Source organism: Coregonus clupeaformis, unplaced genomic scaffold, assembly GCF_020615455.1.
Source record: "Coregonus clupeaformis isolate EN_2021a unplaced genomic scaffold, ASM2061545v1 scaf0154, whole genome shotgun sequence".
NCBI lineage: Eukaryota > Metazoa > Chordata > Actinopteri > Salmoniformes > Salmonidae > Coregonus > Coregonus clupeaformis.
In genome coordinates this window covers 168,508-190,218 of record NW_025533609.1, presented here as the reverse complement: position 1 = coordinate 190,218, position 21,711 = coordinate 168,508, and the positions used below count along the sequence as shown (strand labels likewise).

Sequence of the window (21,711 nt, the reverse complement as noted above, 5' to 3'; positions counted from 1 at the left end):
ATCCTGTTTTATGCAAACAGGTGTTTATTTAACAGGTGCTTATTATTGCTGGTGTGGTTCCTGTTGTCAGTAAAGAGGGCCTATTTCACTAAGGCAACCTGTCATAAACATCTCATTGGGAGAGCTCTCACTCTATACTTCACTCTCCCTCCGCCTCGAACAGAACAAGGTGTACAGGAGAGAGAGAGAGAGATATGGCCAGAGAGAGAGAGAGAGAGAGAGAGAGCGAGGGATGGAGAGAGGCACAGAGAGAGAGGGAGGTAGAGAGATATAGAGGGAGGGTTGGATATAGAGAGAGAGAGAGGGATGGAAAGTGATGAGAGAGAGACCGAGAGAGAGAGAGAGAGAGAGAGAGACCGAGAGAAAGAGAGAGAGAGAACTTCTGAGCATCATGCCAGCCCATATTAAGCGAGCAGCCTTTAGTTACAGCGCTGCGTCAGCAGCAATAACTCCTACGTGTGTGGCTGGTGGTATAGACGTGGGGCCTGTTGCTTACGTTTGTGTGGGGTCACATGGGTCACTGTCTCTTCCCTTTGTTTTTACATTGTGCCTGACCGATGGCTGAGGGTAGGTGGGGGGAGTGGGGTGTGTCTATCTTCATGTGTGACCAGCTGAGACCACATGCGAGGAACATGCTAATAGGGGCTCTGACAGCGTCTCAAACACGCATGTGCTCCCGTTGCCACGGTGCTAGGGCCCCCGCTGATAAAGGTGAACCACGCCACTAGGGTCTGTTTTCAAGTCCATTCCCTTTATGTCAAAGCTTCTAAGGTGACTCAGGCTTTACTCATTCTTGTGAAGAAGTGTGTCGGTGAACTGCATTCTGTAATTAGTTACAAAAGAACATTGTGTATTGCTTCTGTTTGTCTGATATCCAGCAATCCATGATCAGCTCTGTAGACCATGAGAGCATTTTGCAGAGAAAATGGGCTGAGTCATACTATTTAGGCTCTGAATGACATGTGGTCCATTGTTTACCTTGTCGTCAATGACATGTGGTCCATTGTTTACCTTGTTACCTGGCAACGACCATAATGGTATTTCAAATAGCTGTCAGTCAAGGCGAGCTCATGAATATAAGCTGCCGCCCACTCCGCCTGTTCTTTCAGGCTTCCTGATAGTTAGAGAGAAAAGGTAAGACTTCTTCAATTCTGAGCATTTTAATAGTGTACAAATATTATGGGTGATGTTTTGGTCATTCAAAGGCTATTTTTACTTGGGAAATAGGATGACTGTGCGGGACCTTTAAGTTTTTTTTTTTTTTTTTTTCAGTGTTCAGAGTCTCCTGGCTAGCATTTTTTGGCGCATGTAGCAATGCTATTGTAGACAGATTGACCAGCTAGTGGTGCATTCATTCAAAATCAAGAGAAAAGCAGTGGCGGACTTGGAATGCAGACAGCAGAGTTCTTTCCCAATGCTTTGAATGCTCCGCTAGCTGTCACAATGCACTGTTAGCTGTCACAATGCACTGGTAGCTGTCACAATGCACTGGTAGCTGTCACAATGCACTGTTAGCTGTCACAATGCACTGTTAGCTGTCACAATGCACTGTTAGCTGTCACAATGCACTGTTAGCTGTCACAATGCACTGTTAGCTGTCACAATGCACTGTTAGCTGTCACAATGCACTGTTAGCTGTCACAATGCACTGTTAGCTGTCACAATCGCTCGTACGATGTAGAATAATCCATAATGTCGTGTCATCGTGACATCACACTAGCATGGTACTAGCATGTACAGTAAAAACGAGGCAAGGAACGCTGTGGCTCAAACCCTTCCATGACAGTGTCATCTCATCTCTCTGTTAGCACAGTATTGTTACTGTGAAATGACTCATTAAAGCCCGCAGGCTCCTCCACTGCCGTCACACCTGGAAATAGCATGTGTGTTTTGTTTACAACTCGGCGTATCCTCTCCCAGACCCAGACACAACACTGGCAGACATCAAACAGCCACTGTTTGGCAACACACAGATGTTTAGACACCACACTATGCGTCGCTGATTTCTGGCCCAGGGGCGGCAGGCAGCCTGTCGGTTAGAGAGTTGGGCCAGTAACCGAAAGGTCGCCGGTTCAAATACCCAAACCAAAAAGGTTAAAAACAAATCTGTCAATGTGCCCTTGAGCAAGGCATTTAACCCTAATTTGCTCCATGGGCGCCGTACTACTACGGCTGACCCTGTGAAACGACAACTACGGTGCAGGTGCAAAATAAAACATGTATTTGTTTTTAACTTTGAGTAATTTTTCTGTTTTGTTTAGCTGCTGAAAAGGCAGCTGCTGATCTGAAGAAAGTCGAAGACTCATACGAAATGGTGTACATGGAAATCAGGTAAGAGAATAAATCCTGGATATTCTTCTTGGACCAATTGCCCTTAGAAAGGGCTGACGGCTGAGGCTTTCTGCTTTTCACCTTTCCCTGATGACGGGTACACAGTAATGAGTTTGCACTGTGAGGCACCCTAGGTGAATTTTAATGATGAAAAACAAATGCTACTGGTTGCCTACCGTGCACTAGTGGAGCATGGTATTTGTCAAAATAAACCAAACAGACAAAACAGCTGACAATTATGCCATGTTGTAATTGTGTAGCTCCGTGAAAAAAAAAAAGTGAAATGCTGTCACAGGTTCGGAATACCCAAAGATTCTAACATAAATATTAATGTAGAGGGTTGTAGTTTGTAGTTGACCATATTTTCTTTTTATGTTTCTTTCATTTTCTTCAAGCAGACTTTACACCATAGACACAGTAGACAGAGCACATTTTTATTTTTTATTTCACCTTTATTTAACCAGGTACTGGGGTGCAAATTAGCAAAATAAATAACAATGTAAATAACAATACGGGGATGAGGTAGTTGGGTGGGCTAATTACAGATGGGCTGTGTACAGGTGCAGTGATCAGTAAGGTGCTCTGACAACTGATGCTTAAAGATAGTGAGGGAGATAAGAGTCTCCAGCTTCAGAGATTTTTGCAGTTCGTTCCAGTCATTTGCAGCAGAGAACTGGAAGGAATGGCGGCCAAAGGAGGTGTTGGCTTTGGGGACGACCAGTGAGATATACCTGCTGGAGTGCAGACTACGGGTGGGTGTTGCTATGGTGACCAATAAGCTAAGATAAGGTGGAGATTTGCCTAGAAGTGATTTATAGATGACCTGGAGCCAGTGGGTTTGGCGACGAATATGTAGTGAGGGCCAGCCAACGAGAGCGTACAGGTCACAATGGTGGGTAGTATATGGGGCTTTGGACAAAACGGATGGCACTGTGAAAGACTACATCCAATCTGCTGAGTAGAGTGTTGGAAGCTATTTTGTAAATGACATCGCCGAAGTCAAGGATCGGTAGGATAGTCAGTTTTACGAGGGCATGTTTAGCAGCATGAGTGAAGGAGGCTTTGTTGCGAAATAGGAAGCCGATTCTAGATTTAACTTTGGATTGGAGATGCTTAATGTGAGTCTGGAAGGAGAGTTTACGGTCTAACCAGACACCTAGGTATTTGTAGTTATCCACATATTCTAAGTCAGACCCGTCGAGAGTAGTGATTCTAGTCGGGCAGGCGGGTGCCAGCAGAGTTCGATTGAAGAGCATGCATTTAGTTTTACTAGTGTTTAAGAGCAGTTGGAGGCTACTGAAGGAGTGTTGTATGGCATTGAAGCTCGTTTGGAGGTTTGTTAACAGTGTCCAATGAAGGGCCAGATGTATACAAAATGGTGTCGTCTGCGTAGAGGTGGATCTGAGAGTCACCAGCAGCAAGAGCGACATCATTGATATACACAGAGAATAGAGTCGGCCCGAGAATTGAACCCTGTGGCACCCCCATAGAGACTGCCAGAGGTCCAGACAACAGGCCCTCCGATTTAACACATTTAACTCTATCTGAGAAGTAGTTGGTGAACCAGGCGAGGCAGTCATTTGAGAAACCAAGGCTATTTAATAAGAATGTGGTGATTGACAGAGTCAAAAGCCTTGGCCAGGTCAATGAAGACGGCTGCACAGTACTGTCTTTTATCGATCACGGTTATTATATCGTTTAGGACCTTGAGCGTGGCTGAGGTACACCCATGACCAGCTCGGAAACCGGATTGCATAGCGGAGAAGGTACGGTGGGATTCGAAATGGTCGGTGATCTGTTTGTTAACTTGGCTTTCAAATACTTTCGAAAGGCAGGGCAGGATGGATATAGGTCTGTAACAGTTTGGATCTAGAGTGTCACACCCTTTGAAGAGGGGGATGACCGCGGCTGCTTTCCAATCTCTGGGGATCTCAGACGATACGAAAGAGAGGTTGAACAGGCTGGTAATAGGGGTTGCGACAATTTCGGGGCTAAGTAGAAAGAAAGGGTCCAGATTGTCTAGCCCAGCTGATTTGTAGGGGTCCAGATTTTGCAGCTCTTTCAGAACATCAGCTATCTGAATTTGGGTGAAGGAGAGGGGGGTTAAGTTGCAGCGGAGGGTGCAGAGCTGGTGGCCGGGGTAGGGGTAGCCAGGTGGAAAGCATGGCCAGCCATAGCAAAATGCTTGTTGACATTTTTGATTATCGTAGATTTATCGGTAGTGACAGTGTTTCCTAGCCTCAGTGCAGTGGGCAGCTGGGAGGAGGTGCTCTTATTCTCCATGGACTTTACAGTGTCCCAAAACTTTTTGGAGTTAGTGCTACAGGATGCAAATCTTTGTTTGAAAAAGTTAGCCTTTGTTTTTCTAACTGATTGTGTATATTGGTTCCTGACTTCCCTGAAAAGTTGCATATCGCGGGGGCTGTTAGATGCTAATGCAGTACGCCACAGGATGTATTTGTGCTGGTCAAGGGCTGTCAAGTCTGGGGTGAACCAGGGGCTATATCTGTTCTTAGTTCTGAATTTTTTGAATGGGGCATGCTTATTTAAGATGGAGAGGAAAGCACTTTTAAAGAACAACCAGGCATCCTCTACTGACGGAATGAGGTCAATATCCATCCAGGATACCCGGGCCAGGTCAATTAGAAAGGCCTGCTCGCTGAAGTGTTTTAGGGAGCGTTTGACAGTGATGAGTATGACAAATGTACGCACTCACAAACTGTAAGTCGCTCTGGATAAGAGCGTCTGCTAAATAACTAAAATGTAAAATGTAAATGAGGGGTGGTCGTTTGACCGCGAACCCATTACGTACGCAGGCAAAGAGGCAGTGATCGCTGAGATCCTGGTTGAAGACAGCAAAGGTGTATTTAGAGGGTAAATTGGTCAGGATGATATCTATGAGGGTGCCCATGTTAACGGATTTAGGGTTGTACCTGGTAGGTTCCTTGATAATTTGTGTGAGATTGAGGGCATCTAGTTTAGATTGTAGGACAGCCGGTGTGTTAAGCATATCCCAGTTTAGGTCACCAAGCAATACAAACTCTGAGGATAGATGGGGGGCAATCAATTCACATATTGTGTCCAGGGCACAGCTGGGGGCTGAGAGGGGTCTGTAGCAAGCAGCAACAGTGAGAGACTTATTTCTGGAAAGGTGGATTTTTAGAAGTAGAAGCTCAAACTGTTTGGGCACAGACCTGGATAGTATGATAGAGCTCTGCAGGCTATCTCTACAGTAGATTACAACTCCGCCCCCTTTGGCAATTCTATCTAGACGGAAAATGTTGTAGTTGGGAATGGACATTTCAGAATCTTTGGTGGCCTTCCTAAGCCAGGATTCAGACACTGCTAGAACATCACGGTTGGCGGAGTGTGCTAACGCAGTGAATAACTCAAACTTAGGGAGGAGGCTTCTGATGTTAACATGCAAGAAACCAAGGCTTTTGCGGTTACAGAAGTCAACAAATGATAGTGCCTGGGGAGCAGGAGTGATACTGGGGGCTACAGGGCCTGGGTTAGCCTCTACATCCCCAGAGGAACAGAGGAGTAGAATAAGGATATGGCTAAAGGCTTTAAGAACTGGTCTTCTAGTGCGTTGGGTACAGAGAAAAAAAGGGGCAGGTTTCCGGGCGTTGTAGAATAGATTCAGGGCATTATGTACAGACAAGGATATGGAAGGATATGAGTACAGTGGAGGTAAACCTAAGCGTTGGGTAAAGATGAAAGTGATAGCATCACTGGAGGCACCGATTGAGCCGGTCTCCGCGTGTATGGGGGGTGTTATTCGAGAGAGCTAAGACAACAGCTGGTAATGGCGACGAAAGTTTGATCTGAGGCTAAACAGATCAACAGGATGGGGTACCGTATAAAGGAACAGTCCAGCAGGCATCAGCTGTGTAGCTGAGTGATCATAAAGTCCAGTGAACAGCAATAAGTAAGTCCAGGAGCAGTTCAGTGGCTGCTACGCTACAGGCACGGCTGTTGATTGCGTGTGCTAGCGGGCCGGGGCTAGCAGATGGATCTTCAACGGGAAGCCTGTTGAAACCACATCAGACGATTACGTCGGCAGACCAGTCGTGATGGATCGGCGGGGCTCCGTGTCAACACCAGGAGGTCCCATCCGGTTGACAGAGAGGTAGATAGCCGGGAGATGGGCTTGGCTCGAGGCTAGCTCAAGGCTAACTGGGGTTAGCTCAGGACAGTGGTGATTAGCCAACAACGACAACAGCCATTCGGTTGCAACTAGCTAGTTGCGATGATCCGGTGTTAAGGTTCAGTGATTCAGTGATTCCATCAGAAAATCCGATATGCTCTGGCTCGATAGCGCGCTATGCAGACTGTGCAGACTGGCCGACAATTGTCCAGGCTAGAGCTGGCTGGTAGGTAGTGCAGGCCACGGCCACGGACAATGGTGAAGACCGCTAACGGTGGCTAATAGCAAGTAGCTAGTTAGCTGGCTAACTGGCTAGTTTCAGTCAGAGGTTCTGGATAAAAATGTATGAAGAAACAACAGAATCCGTTCCACATTGGATGAGGCGGGTTGCAGGAAAGTATATTTAGTTAAAGGATGGAAAGTGAGATTGAGAAATATATACGAAAAAAAAAAAAAAAAAACAGGCTATTTATATGAGGACACTACAGAAAACACGACCGCACTGCTATGCCATCTTGGAACATGTCATGCATACTATTGAGCACAAAACACACACTTGCTAACATGCAATAATACCACATAGGAATGCATGTTCCAGCATGATCAAACAGTGGAAAAAAGCCACTGACAGCCAGACAGCCAGACAGCCAGCCAGCCAGACAGCCAGCCAGACAGCGAGCCAGACAGCCAGTGTTGATAGGGAGCTGCTACTGTACTGTAGACCCGGGGCTGGCAAACTGTTCATTACAGTGGGGAGACAGGAGATAGGCAGCTACAATCAGAGAGTTGTGGAAAGGTCAAGCTTTTTTAATGAAAAGGAAGCCTGTGTGAGAGAAGAAAAATATTCTGGCATGACTCCAGTTGTTCTACTTCCTAATTTTCCACCTTGCTTTGAATGCCCCTGGTCAAATGATGCCCCTAGTCAAATGATACCCCTAGTCTAATGATGCCCCTAGTCTAATGATGCCCCTAGTCTAATGATACCCCTAGTCTAATGATACCCCTAGTCTAATGATGCCCCTAGTCAAATGATGCCCCTAGTCTAATGATGCCCCTAGTCTAATGATACCCCTAGTCTAATGATACCCCTAGTCTAATGATACCCCTAGTCTAATGATACCCCTAGTCTAATGATGCCCCTAGTCTAATGATGCCCCTAGTCTAATGATGCCCCTAGTCAAATGATACCCCTAGTCTAATGATGCCCCTAGTCTAATGATGCCCCTAGTCTAATGATGCCCCTAGTCTAATGATGCCCCTAGTCTAATGATACCCCTAGTCTAATGATACCCTCTAGTCTAATGATGCCCCTAGTCTAATGATACCCCTAGTCTAATGATACCCCTAGTCTAATGATACCCCTAGTCTAATGATACCCCTAGTCTAATGATGCCCCTAGTCTAATGATACCCCTAGTCTAATGATGCCCCTAGTCTAATGATACCCCTAGTCTAATGATGCCCCTAGTCTAATGATACCCCTGGTCTAATGATGCCCCTAGTCTAATGATACCCCTGGTCTAATGATACCCCTAGTCTAATGATACCCCTAGTCTAATGATACCCCTAGTCTAATGATACCCCTAGTCTAATGATACCCCTAGTCTAATGATACCCCTAGTCTAATGATACCCCTAGTCTAATGATACCCCTAGTCTAATGATACCCCTAGTCTAATGATACCCCTGGTCTAATGATGCCCCTAGTCTAATGATGCCCCTTGTCAAATTACCTCATTTTGTAGGCATTGTGAACATAGCCTATCTTCTGTTGAGAACCAGGTCTGCCTATGGCGGCCTTTCTCAATAGCAAGGCTATGCTCACTGAGTCTGTGCATAGTCAAAGCTTTCCTTAATTTTGGGTCAGTCACAGTTGTCAGGTATTCTGCCACTGTGTACTCTCTGTTTAGGGCCAAGTAGCATTCTAGTTTGCTCAGTTTTTTTATTTTATTCTTTTCAGTGTGTCAAGTAATTATCTTTTTGTTTTCTCATGATTTGGTTGGGTCTAATTGTGTTGCTGTCCTTGGGCTCTGTGGGTCTGTTTGTGTTTGTGGTCCTGGCAACTGGACCTTAGTTGGAACACCATTATTTTTGTCTTACTGAGATTTACTGTCCCAGGTCCGACAGAATCTGTGCAGAAGATCTAGGTGCTGCTGTAGGCCCTCCTTGGTTGGTGACAGAAGCACCATATCATCAACAAACAGTAGACATTTGACTTCAGATTCTAGTAGGGTGAGGCCGGGTGCTGCAGACTGTTCTAGTGCCCTCACCAATTCGTTGATATATATGTTGAACAGGGTGGGGCTTAAACTGCATCCCTGTCTCAACCCACGGCCCTGTGGAAAGAAATGTGTGTTTTTTGCCCATTTTAACTGCACACGTGTTGTTTGTGTACATGGATTTTATAATGTCGTATGTTTTTCCCCCAACACCACTTTCCATCAATTTGTATAGCAGACCCTCATGCCAAATTGAGTCAAAAGCTTTTTTGAAATCAACAATGGCTTGTTTGTTTGTCAATTAGGGTGTGCAGGGTGAATACGTGGTCTGTCGTACAGTAATTTGGTAAAAAGCCAATTTGACATTTGCTCAGTACATTGTTTTCACTAAGGAAATGTACGAGTCTGCTGTTAATGATAATGCAGAGGATTTTCCCAAGGTTGCTGTTGACGCATATCCCACGGTAGTTATTGGGGTCAAATTTGTCTCCACTTTTGTTGATTGTGGTGATCAGTCCTTGGTTCCAAATATTGGGGAAGATGCCAGAGCTAAGGATGGTGTTAAAGAGTTTAAGTATAGCCAATTGGAATTTGTGGTCTGTATATTTTATCATTTCATTGAGGATACCATCAACACCACAGGCCTTTTTGGATTGGAGGGTTTGTATTTTGTCCTGTAGTTCATTCAATGTAATTGGAGAATCCAGTGGGTTGTGGTAGTCTTTAATAGTTGATTCTAAGATTCGTATTTGATCATGTATATGTTTTTGCTGTTTGTTCTTTGTTATAGGGCCAAAAAGATTGGCCCATTACAGCCCTGCTTGTCATTACAGTACAGTACATTACAGCCCTGCTTGTCATTACAGTACAGTACATTACAGCCCTGCTTGTCATTACAGTACAGTAGATTACAGCCCTGCTTGTCATTACAGTACAGTACATTACAGCCCTGCTTGGCATTACAGTACAGTACATTACAGCCCTGCTTGTCATTACAGTACAGTACATTACAGCCCTGCTTGTCATTACAGTACAGTACATTACAGCCCTGCTTGTCATTACAGTACAGTACATTACAGCCCTGCTTGTCATTACAGTACAGTACATTACAGCCCTGCTTGTCATTACAGTACAGTACATTACAGCCCTGCTTGTCATTACAGTACAGTACATTACAGCCCTGCTTGTCATTACAGTACAGTACATTACAGCCCTGCTTGTCATTACAGCCCAGTACATTACAGCCCTGCTTGTCATTACAGTACAGTACATTACAGCCCTGCTTGTCATTATAGTACAGTACATTACAGCCCTGCTTGTCATTACAGTACAGTACATTACAGCCCTGCTTGTCATTACAGTACAGTACATTACAGCTCTGCTTGTCATTACAGTACATTACAGCCCTGCTTGTCATTACAGTACAGTACATTACAGCCATGCTTGTCATTATAGTACAGTACATTACAGCCCTGCTTGTCATTACAGTACAGTACATTACAGCTCTGCTTGTCATTATAGTACAGTACATTACAGCCCTGCTTGTCATTATAGTACAGTACATTACAGCCCTGCTTGTCATTACAGTACAGTACATTACAGCCCTGCTTGTCATTACAGTACAGTACATTACAGCCCTGCTTGTCATTATAGTACAGTACATTATAGCCCTGCTTGTCATTACAGTACAGTACATTACAGCTCTGCTTGTCATTACAGTACATTACAGTCCTGCTTGTCATTATAGTACAGTACATTACAGCCCTGCTTGTCATTATAGTACAGTACATTACAGCCCTGCTTGTCATTACAGTACAGTACATTACAGCCCTGCTTGTCATTACAGTACATTACAGCCCTGCTTGTCATTATAGTACAGTACATTACAGCCCTGCTTGTCATTATATTACAGTACATTACAGCCCTGCTTGTCATTACAGTACAGTACATTACAGCCCTGCTTGTCATTACAGTACAGTACATTACAGCCCTGCTTGTCATTACAGTACAGTACATTACAGCCCTGCTTGTCATTACAGTACAGTACATTACAGCCCTGCTTGTCATTACAGTACATTACAGCCCTGCTTGTCATTACAGTACATTACAGCCCTGCTTGTCATTATAGTACAGTACATTACAGCCCTGCTTGTCATTATAGTACAGTACATTACAGCCCTGCTTGTCATTACAGTACAGTACATTATAGCCCTGCTTGTCATTACAGTACAGTACATTACAGCTCTGCTTGTCATTACAGTACATTACAGCCCTGCTTGTCATTATAGTACAGTACATTACAGCCCTGCTTGTCATTATAGTACAGTACATTACAGCCCTGCTTGTCATTACAGCCCAGTACATTACAGCCCCGCTTGTCATTACAGTACAGTACATTACAGCCCTGCTTGTCATTACAGTACAGTACATTACAGCCCTGCTTGTCATTACATTACATTACAGCCCTGCTTGTCATTATAGTACAGTACATTACAGCCCTGCTTGTCATTACAGTACAGTAAATTACAGCCCTGCTTGTCATTACAGTACATTACATTACAGCCCTGCTTGTCATTACAGTACAGTACATTACAGCCCTGCTTGTCATTACAGTACAGTACATTACAGCCCTGCTTGTCATTATAGTACAGTACATTACAGCCCTGCTTGTCATTACAGTACATTACAGCCCTGCTTGTCATTACAGTACAGTACATTACAGCCTGCTTGTCATTACAGTACAGTACATTACAGCCCTGCTTGTCATTATATTACAGTACATTACAGCCCTGCTTGTCATTACAGTACAGTAGATTACAGCCCTGCTTGTCATTACAGTACAGTACATTACAGCCCTGCTTGTCATTACAGTACAGTACATTACAGCCCTGCTTGTCATTATAGTACAGTACATTACAGCCCTGCTTGTCATTATAGTACAGTACATTACAGCCATGCTTGTCATTACAGTACAGTACATTACAGCCCTGCTTGTCATTACAGTACATTACAGCCCTGCTTGTCATTATAGTACAGTACATTACAGCCCTGCTTGTCATTATAGTACAGTACATTACAGCCATGCTTGTCATTACAGTACAGTACATTACAGCCCTGCTTGTCATTACAGTACAGTACATTACAGCCCTGCTTGTCATTACAGTACATTACAGCCCTGCTTGTCATTACAGTACATTACAGCCCTGCTTGTCATTACAGTACATTACATTACAGCCCTGCTCTTCATTACAGTACATTACAGCCCTGCTTGTCATTACATTACAGTACATTACAGCCCTGCTTGTCATTACAGTACAGTACATTACAGCCATGCTTGTCATTACAGTACAGTACATTACATCCCTGCTTGTCATTACAGTACAGTACATTACAGCCCTGCTTGTCATTACAGTACATTACAGCCCTGATTGTCATTACAGCCCAGTACATTAAAGCCCTGCTTGTCATTACAGCCCAGTACATTACAGCCCTGCTTGTCATTACAGTACAGTACATTACAGCCCTGCTTGTCATTATAGTACAGTACATTACAGCCCTGCTTGTCATTACAGTACAGTACATTACAGCCCTGCTTGTCATTATAGTACAGTACATTACAGCCCTGCTTGTCATTACAGTACAGTACATTACAGCCCTGCTTGTCATTATAGTACAGTACATTACAGCCCTGCTTGTCATTATAGTACAGTACATTACAGCCCTGCTTGTCATTACAGTACAGTACATTACAGCCCTGCTTGTCATTACAGTACAGTACATTACAGCCCTGCTTGTCATTATAGTACAGTACATTATAGCCCTGCTTGTCATTACAGTACAGTACATTACAGCTCTGCTTGTCATTACAGTACATTACAGTCCTGCTTGTCATTATAGTACAGTACATTACAGCCCTGCTTGTCATTATAGTACAGTACATTACAGCCCTGCTTGTCATTACAGTACAGTACATTACAGCCCTGCTTGTCATTACAGTACATTACAGCCCTGCTTGTCATTATAGTACAGTACATTACAGCCCTGCTTGTCATTATATTACAGTACATTACAGCCCTGCTTGTCATTACAGTACAGTACATTACAGCCCTGCTTGTCATTACAGTACAGTACATTACAGCCCCTGCTTGTCATTACAGTACAGTACATTACAGCCCTGCTTGTCATTACAGTACAGTACATTACAGCCCTGCTTGTCATTACAGTACATTACAGCCCTGCTTGTCATTACAGTACATTACAGCCCTGCTTGTCATTATAGTACAGTACATTACAGCCCTGCTTGTCATTATAGTACAGTACATTACAGCCCTGCTTGTCATTACAGTACAGTACATTATAGCCCTGCTTGTCATTACAGTACAGTACATTACAGCTCTGCTTGTCATTACAGTACATTACAGCCCTGCTTGTCATTATAGTACAGTACATTACAGCCCTGCTTGTCATTATAGTACAGTACATTACAGCCCTGCTTGTCATTACAGCCCAGTACATTACAGCCCCGCTTGTCATTACAGTACAGTACATTACAGCCCTGCTTTGTCATTACAGTACAGTACATTACAGCCCTGCTTGTCATTACATTACATTACAGCCCTGCTTGTCATTATAGTACAGTACATTACAGCCCTGCTTGTCATTACAGTACAGTACATTACAGCCCTGCTTGTCATTACAGTACATTACATTACAGCCCTGCTTGTCATTACAGTACAGTACATTACAGCCCTGCTTGTCATTACAGTACAGTACATTACAGCCCTGCTTGTCATTATAGTACAGTACATTACAGCCCTGCTTGTCATTACAGTACATTACAGCCCTGCTTGTCATTACAGTACAGTACATTACAGCCTGCTTGTCATTACAGTACAGTACATTACAGCCCTGCTTGTCATTATATTACAGTACATTACAGCCCTGCTTGTCATTACAGTACAGTAGATTACAGCCCTGCTTGTCATTACAGTACAGTACATTACAGCCCTGCTTGTCATTACAGTACAGTACATTACAGCCCTGCTTGTCATTATAGTACAGTACATTACAGCCATGCTTGTCATTATAGTACAGTACATTACAGCCATGCTTGTCATTACAGTACAGTACATTACAGCCCTGCTTGTCATTACAGTACATTACAGCCCTGCTTGTCATTATAGTACAGTACATTACAGCCCTGCTTGTCATTATAGTACAGTACATTACAGCCATGCTTGTCATTACAGTACAGTACATTACAGCCCTGCTTGTCATTACAGTACAGTACATTACAGCCCTGCTTGTCATTACAGTACATTACAGCCCTGCTTGTCATTACAGTACATTACATTACAGCCCTGCTCTTCATTACAGTACATTACAGCCCTGCTTGTCATTACATTACAGTACATTACAGCCCTGCTTGTCATTACAGTACAGTACATTACAGCCATGCTTGTCATTACAGTACAGTACATTACAGCCCTGCTTGTCATTACAGTACAGTACATTACAGCCCTGCTTGTCATTACAGTACATTACAGCCCTGATTGTCATTACAGCCCAGTACATTACAGCCCTGCTTGTCATTACAGTACAGTACATTACAGCCCTGCTTGTCATTACAGTACAGTACATTACAGCCCTGCTCGTCATTACAGTACAGTACATTACAGTACTATGTAATCTGTTATTTCCATTGCTTCGGCCTTGGGGCTATGGTCGCTAAGCAGGGCTGTAATGGGGCTATGATCGCTAAGCAGGGCTGTAATGGGGCTATGATCGCTAAGCAGGGCTGTAATGGGGCTATGATCGCTAAGCAGGGCTGTAATGGGGCTGTGATCGCTAAGCAGGGCTGTAATGGGGCTATGATCGCTAAGCAGGGCTGTAATGGGGCTATGATCGCTAAGCAGGGCTGTAATGGGGCTATGATCGCTAAGCAGGGCTGTAATGGGGCTATGGTCGCTAAGCAGGGCTGTAATGGGGCTATGGTCGCTAAGCAGGGCTGTAATGGGGCTATGATCGCTAAGCAGGGCTGTAATGGGGCTATGATCGTTGTGGACGGCACACTTTCCACCAGTGCTGGGTGGAGCGCAGTACAGCAAGGACCCTACAGAAAAGTTCACAAGCACATACACACACACACACACACACACACACACACACACACACACACAATTGCCTTCGTGACCTTAGTGTGAGGCACCGCTCCACCCCACCTTATCAGTCCAAAGAGAGTGGCCCGCCTCAACCAAAATACATTAGCATTTGCGTATCATAAATATTGAAATGGACCTTTGCACAGTGAGAGATACGGGCTCCGTTCCTGTGTTCAGAGCTACTCTGCCCAGGCCTGATAATTGTTGACATTGCATACCAATTCGTCTGAAAGGGGCACGTCATCTGCGTCTAGCACAGTTCAAGTGGCCACAGTTACTCAAAGTTGTAAATGTGAGGAGGAAGTTACAACGTCAGCATGAGCTGAAAGGGATGAGGCTGTTAACCCTATCCTTTAGTTTAATGGGGGGGTAGTATGAAAAAATCTAATAATGTATGCACTAACTGTAAGTCGCTCTGGATAAGAGCGTCTGCTAAATGACTAAAATGTAAAAATATACATATGTTTTTATTTACCCCGTTTTTCTCCCCAATTTCATTATATCCAATTATGATCTTGTCTCATCGCTGCAACTCCCCAACGGGCTCAGGAGAGGCGAAAGTCGAGTCATGCGTCCTCCGAAACATGACCCGCCTAACCACGCTTCTTAACACCCGCCTGCTTAACCCGGAAGCCAGCTGCACCAATGTGTCAGAGGAAACACCATTCAACTGACGACCGAGGTCAGCCTGCAGGCGCCCGGCCCACCACAAGGAGTCGCTAGAGCGCGATGAGCCAAGTAAAGCCCCCCCCCCGGCCAAACCCTCCCCTAACCCGGATAACGCTGGGCCAATTGTGCGCCGCCCTATGGGACTCCCGGTCACGGCCGGTTGTGACACAGCCTGGGATCGAACCAGGGGGGTCTGTAGTGACGCCTCAAGCACTGAGATGCAGTGCCTTAGACCGCTGCGCCACTCGGAAATGAAATGTGACAGAAAATATAACAACAGTTCAATCGGTTTTACGTCAATTAATTAAGTGACACATTTGTTCCAATCTCACTGATGTTCTTGAATTAAATGTGTCTTCCATAAATCAGGAAGTTTCTTTCTTTAAAGAGCCAGGTCTTTTGATCTGTGTCTTTGGTATTTGGTATAATGTTAACTTACTGTATGTTATTGGTTTTAATATGCCACTGCTAAAAATCTACCCTGTATGTCCCATGTATAGAGATGCATATGATTAACATTAGTGTTGTATTTAGTTCTGTGGGTCGTTTAGCATCAAAGTCCTTCAGATTTGTCTCACAGTAACACATGGGACTAGTTTCATTTATGCAAGGTCATTGTTATTAACTCATCAAAAGTAAAAAAATGTTAAAGAGTGTTAAAGAGTAATTGCTTTCTCTTTTAAAATGTTTTTTCCCCAAAGGGACTTAAGGGAGAAACTTTCCATTGACTACGGATCAGAGAGAGAGTTTCTCTCCCTGCATAACCAATGTTTCCAGCTGAAGGTTCATGAGTAAGTACCTTTTCAATTTAACCCTTAACTCGACCCTAGGGTTTTATAGTTGCATTATTTTTGGTTGGCAGCAACTTATGAACCTATTACATTCAGTGGAAAACCTACCGTGGAAAACCGGTCTTTGGTATGGTGAAAGTAATGAATTGGAACAATGGTTATTGTTAATGTCTTCAGACACCAGATATACTTTATTGTCTTCACTCATCGAGTGCCACACTCAGTAAGGAAACTTGACTGTTGAAAAATTATAGTTGACATGGTCAATAAGATGGCGGGTTGAAGGGGAATACATTCCGACGTACACAATGGATATCAAACTGAAAGGTACTATTCATACTGAAAGCACCCATAGACCCTAGAGCCTCATTGTATTTAGACATGATGATATTTGTGCTTCTGGATCAGGGTCTCTCTTGCAAAATAGATTTTATCTCAGTGAGACTATCCTGTATAAATAAAGATGATATAAAAACACAAATCAGAGGTTTGCAGGTCAGTCTCAGTCAACCTGAGCCAACTCGGGTAAATATCCAGCAGAATAGACAATTGTGTAGAACTGTAAGTCACCCTGGAGAAGCTAAGTAGCTAAATAAACTTAAATGTGATCAACACTATGGCTTCTTTCCCTTCCCTGCCCGTCTCCCTATGGCCCCAGTCTGTGTAGAATCTGTTCTCTTCAGTAATTTCTTGCCAGCTGGAGTCTTTCTGAGCCTGTGGGTGGTTGTAATTTTGAAAGATTAAAATAAAAATTATCTGAGATCTCGCAGCAAATACGTTTTCCGGGCCTTCTCGGAATCTGTTGTTACCAATTCTCTCTGTACACTTTTGCTGCATTTACTGTGCAAATAATAATATTCTCAAATAATAGCCACGTGTAGAATACATGTTTACTGAAGATATTCTACACGTAATACATGTTTACTGAAGATATTCTACACGTAATACATGTTTACTGAAGATATTCTACAGGTAGATTACGTGTTTACTGGAGATATTCTACAGGTAGAATACATTTTTACTGGAGATATTCTACAGGTAGAATACATTTTTACTGGAGATATTCTACAGGTAGAATACGTGTTTACTGGATTCATCATGGACTAGATACACAACAAATATTGCTTTGTTTGTTTTTTAGCCCCACTTGACCCCTCTCTCTCTCTCTGTCCATGTTTTCTTCATGTACATCCCTACATCCCCACTTGACCCCTCTCTCTCTCTGTCCATGTTTTCTTCATGTACATCCCTACATCCCCACTTGACCCCTCTCTCTCTCTCTGTCCATGTTTTCTTCATGTACATCCCTACATCCCCACTTGACCCCTCTCTCTGTCCATGTTTTCTTCATGTACATCCCTACATCCCCACTTGACCCCCCTCTCTCTCTCTGTCCATGTTTTCTTCATGTACATCCCTACATCCCCACTTGACCCCTCTCTCTCTCTCTGTCCATGTTTTCTTCATGTACATCCCTACATCCCCACTTGACCCCTCTCTCTCTCTCTGTCCATGTTTTCTTCATGTACATCCCTACATCCCCACTTGACCCCCTCTCTCTCTCTGTCCATGTTTTCTTCATGTACATCCCTACATCCCCACTTGACCCCTCTCTCTCTCTGTCCATGTTTTCTTCATGTACATCCCTACATCCCCACTTGACCCCTCTCTCTCTCTCTGTCCATGTTTTCTTCATGTACATCCCTACATCCCCACTTGACCCCTCTCTCTCTCTCTGTCCATGTTTTCTTCATGTACATCCCTACATCCCCACTTGACCCCTCTCTCTCTCTCTGTCCATGTTTTCTTCACATGCATCTCTACACCCCACTTGAGTTGTCTTAACCCAGTTCCACAGCAGCAGACAAAAAGTGCTGTGTCCAGTTGGCCTTCTCTCACTTCTACCTATGCACCCCCCCGTAGCCTCTCTTTCCTGGGTCTATAGCGTCACACGCTCCCTCCCTCCTCCAAGACACCAGAGAGCAAAGTATCCACCAGCTCAGGGTCCTTAGCGACCCGCCAAACACACAAAGCGTCCCCTTTCCTATATCCTCGCCATGCGCCTGGAACCCATGATCCTGAAAAGACGTGGCATTGATAGACACATAAACCCAGGGCCCTCGCGTCTTACTCCCCCGTGCCCCCCTCCCGTGCACCGTCAGCACCGCTCCGAATCCTCTCCGATAATGGAAAGAATCCCTCCATCTCTCCCACTTCTTTGATCATCAGTAGAGATCTTCTCACATCCACCTCCCTTGTGTTTAGATGCCTCTCTCTTTTGATTAAATTGCTCTCTCCCTTTTTTCTGAACAGCAGCCAACATTGGAGAGAAAAGCCTGGAGTGGTAAAAGTGAGCTCTGGGAACCCATACACTGCCTATCTTTAATATAACTAATAAGTTGTACATTATTTAAATAAATGGAATTCATTTCGTACTCGTGCGAGAGCGTCGGTGGAGGATCATTCTGAGACGATGATGGGAGTGTAATGAGTGGCTCAGTGTATTAGATAGTCCTGATGGAGCAAGGAAATAAAATACGCTGATTGAGACACATAGAGCCCCCCGCACACACATACTCTCTCTCTCTCTCTCTCTCTCTCTCTCTCTCTCTCGCTCTCTCTCTCTCTCTCTCTCTCTCTCTCTGTCACGCCCTCGCTCTGGGGACTCTGAAATGTTGAGCCAGGGTGTGGATTTTCTATGTTTAGTTTCTCGGGGTAGCTTCTATGTTGTGTTTTCTATGTTTTGGGTTTTGTTCTAGATCATATAGATCTATGTTGGTCAGGGTGGTTCCCAATCAGAGGCAGCTGTTGCTCGTTGTCTCTGATTGGGAGCCATACTAGGTAGGCTGTTTTCAGCTATTCTTTGTGGGATCTTGTTCTGATTTGGTTTGTGTTATACCGTAGACGTCACGTTATCGTTTTGATCGTGTGATCATTCTAAATAAATAATATGTTCACCTTCAACGCTGCGCCTTGGTCCGCTTCATCATGTGTCAACGATCGTGACAGAAGATCCCACCTTGACTGGATCAAGCAGCGTGACGAGGAGAGAGGATGGACGTGGGAGGAGATGAGTGCGAGTCTGGCAAGAGGGATGGAGGCCCTTGGCCCGGGTAGGAGTGAAGCCCATACATTTTTTTAGGGGGGCTAACGCCCGTGGACGACGGGGCAGCAGGAGGACGCCAGGTTACGGGAGTCACTGGTCACCAGGGGGAAGGAGGTTGTAGAGGCACGGCGAGAGGTACTGGCGTGTGTTGCCAGTCCGGTCCGGCCTGTTCCTGATCCCCACGTAGGGCCAGTGGTGTGTGTTCCCAGTAGGGTCCGGCCTGTTCCTGCCACTTCGCACCAAGTCAGTGGTGCGTTTCGTCAGCCCGGCACGCGTCCGTTCCTGCTCCCCGCACCAAGTCAGTGGTGCGCCGTCAACCGGCTCGGCCCGTTCCTGCTCCCCGCACCAAGTCAGGGGTGCGCCCGACAGCCCGGCTCGGCCGCTCCTGCTCCCCACACCAAGCCAGTGGTGTGCGTCGTCAGTCCGGCTCAGCCCGTTCCTGCTCCCCGCACCAAGTCAGGGGTGCGCTCGACAACCCGGCTCGGCCCGCTCCTGCTCCCCACACCAAGCCAGTGGTGTGCGTGCGTCAGTCCGGCACGGCCCGTGCCTGTTCCCCGCACCAAGTCAGGGGTGCGCTCGACAGCCCGGCTCGGCCCGCTCCTGCTCCCCACACCAAGCCAGTGGTGTGCGTCGTGAGTCCGGCACGGCCCGTGCCTGTTCCCCGCACCAAGTCAGGGGTGCGCTTCGACAGCCCGGCTCGGCCCGCTCCTGCTCCCCACACCAAGCCAGTGGTGTGCGTCGTCAGTCCGGCTCAGCCCGTTCCTGCTCCCCGCACCAAGTCAGGGGTGCGCTTCGACAGCCCGGCTCAGCCCGTTCCTGCTCCCCGCACCAAGTCAGTGGTGCGCCGTCAGCCCGGCTCGGCCCGTTCCTGCTCCCCGCACCAAGTCAGGGGGTGCGCCCGACAACCGGCTCGGCCCGCTCCTGCTCCCCACACCAAGCCAGTGGTGTGCGTCGTCAGTCCGGCTCAGCCCGTTCCTGCTCCCCGCACCAAGTCAGGGGTGCGCCCCGACAGCCGGCTCGGCTCGCTCCTGCTCCCCACACCAAGCCAGTGGTGTGCGTCGTGAGTCCGGCACGGCCCGTGCCTGTTCCCCGCACCAAGTCAGGGGTGCGCTTCGAGCAGCCGGCTCGGCCCGCTCCTGCTCCCCACACCAAGCCAGTGGTGTGCGTGCGTCAGTCCGGCACGGCTCCGTGCCTGTTCCCCGCACCAAGTCAGGGGGTGCGCTTCGACAGCCCGGCTCGGCCCGCTCCTGCTCCCCACACCAAGCCAGTGGTGTGCGTCGGCCAGTCGGCACGGCCCGTGCCTGTTCCACCGGTGGCTGGTCCGGCACCGGTCAGATGCTTCACGTCGGAGCTAGAGCAATCCGCTCCACCAGTGGTCAGTCCAGCTCCGGCCAGCAGGGTCAGACCGGACCAGGGGTACTGTGGGGGGTTAGAGAGGGAGTGGGGATCATGCCCAGAGCCGGATCCGCCGCCAAGGCGGAGTGCCCACCCGGTCCCTCCCCTGTGGTGTTCTGTTGGGGGGGGGTACTGTCACGCCCTGGCTCTGGGGATCTCTGAAATGTTGAGCCAGGGTGTGGATTTTCTATGTTTAGTTTCTCGGGGTAGCTTCTATGTTGTGTTTTCTATGTTTTGGGTTTTGTTCTAGATCATATAGATCTATGTTGGTCAGGGTGGTTCCCAATCAGAGGCAGCTGTTGCTCGTTGTCTCTGATTGGGAGCCATACTTAGGTAGGCTGTTTTCAGCTATTCTTTGTGGGATCTTGTTCTGATTTGGTTTGTGTTATACCGTAGACGTCACGTTATCGTTTTGATCGTGTGATCATTCTAAATAAATAATATGTTCACCTTCAACGCTGCGCCTTGGTCCGCTTCATCATGTGTCAACGATCGTGACTCTCTCTCTCTCTCTCTCTCTCTCTCTCTCTCTCTCTCTCTCTCTCTCATACACACATACATACTCTCTCTCGCTCACAAACACAGACACACACACATACACTCCACTCACACATTCTCTCTCTCTCTCTCTCTCTCTCTCTCTCTCTCTCTCATACATACTCTCTCTCTCTCTCTCTCTCTCTCTCTCTCTCTCTCTCTCTCTCTCTCTCTCTCTCTCATACACACATACATACTCTCTCTCGCTCACAAACACAGACACACACACATACACTCCACTCACACATACTCTCTTACACACACACACACACACACACACACACTAAATTCAGCTCAGTTTACTCTTTAGATACTGTTCATAAGAACTCAACTCCTCCTTGTTGATTTGAAGAA

General features: G+C 46.0%; 1 protein-coding gene across 1 annotated transcript in view; it reads left to right on the top strand.

Annotated features, from left to right (window-relative positions):
* Positions 1 to 21,711, top strand: part of LOC121571048 (glucosidase 2 subunit beta) — a 257,435-nt gene that overhangs the window by 145,945 nt on the left and 89,779 nt on the right. The window contains exons 11-12 of the mRNA XM_041882290.2: positions 2,262 to 2,331; positions 16,230 to 16,319. Coding sequence (XP_041738224.1) covers positions 2,262 to 2,331; positions 16,230 to 16,319 — 160 coding nt within the window. The remainder of the gene's footprint in view (positions 1 to 2,261; positions 2,332 to 16,229; positions 16,320 to 21,711) is intronic.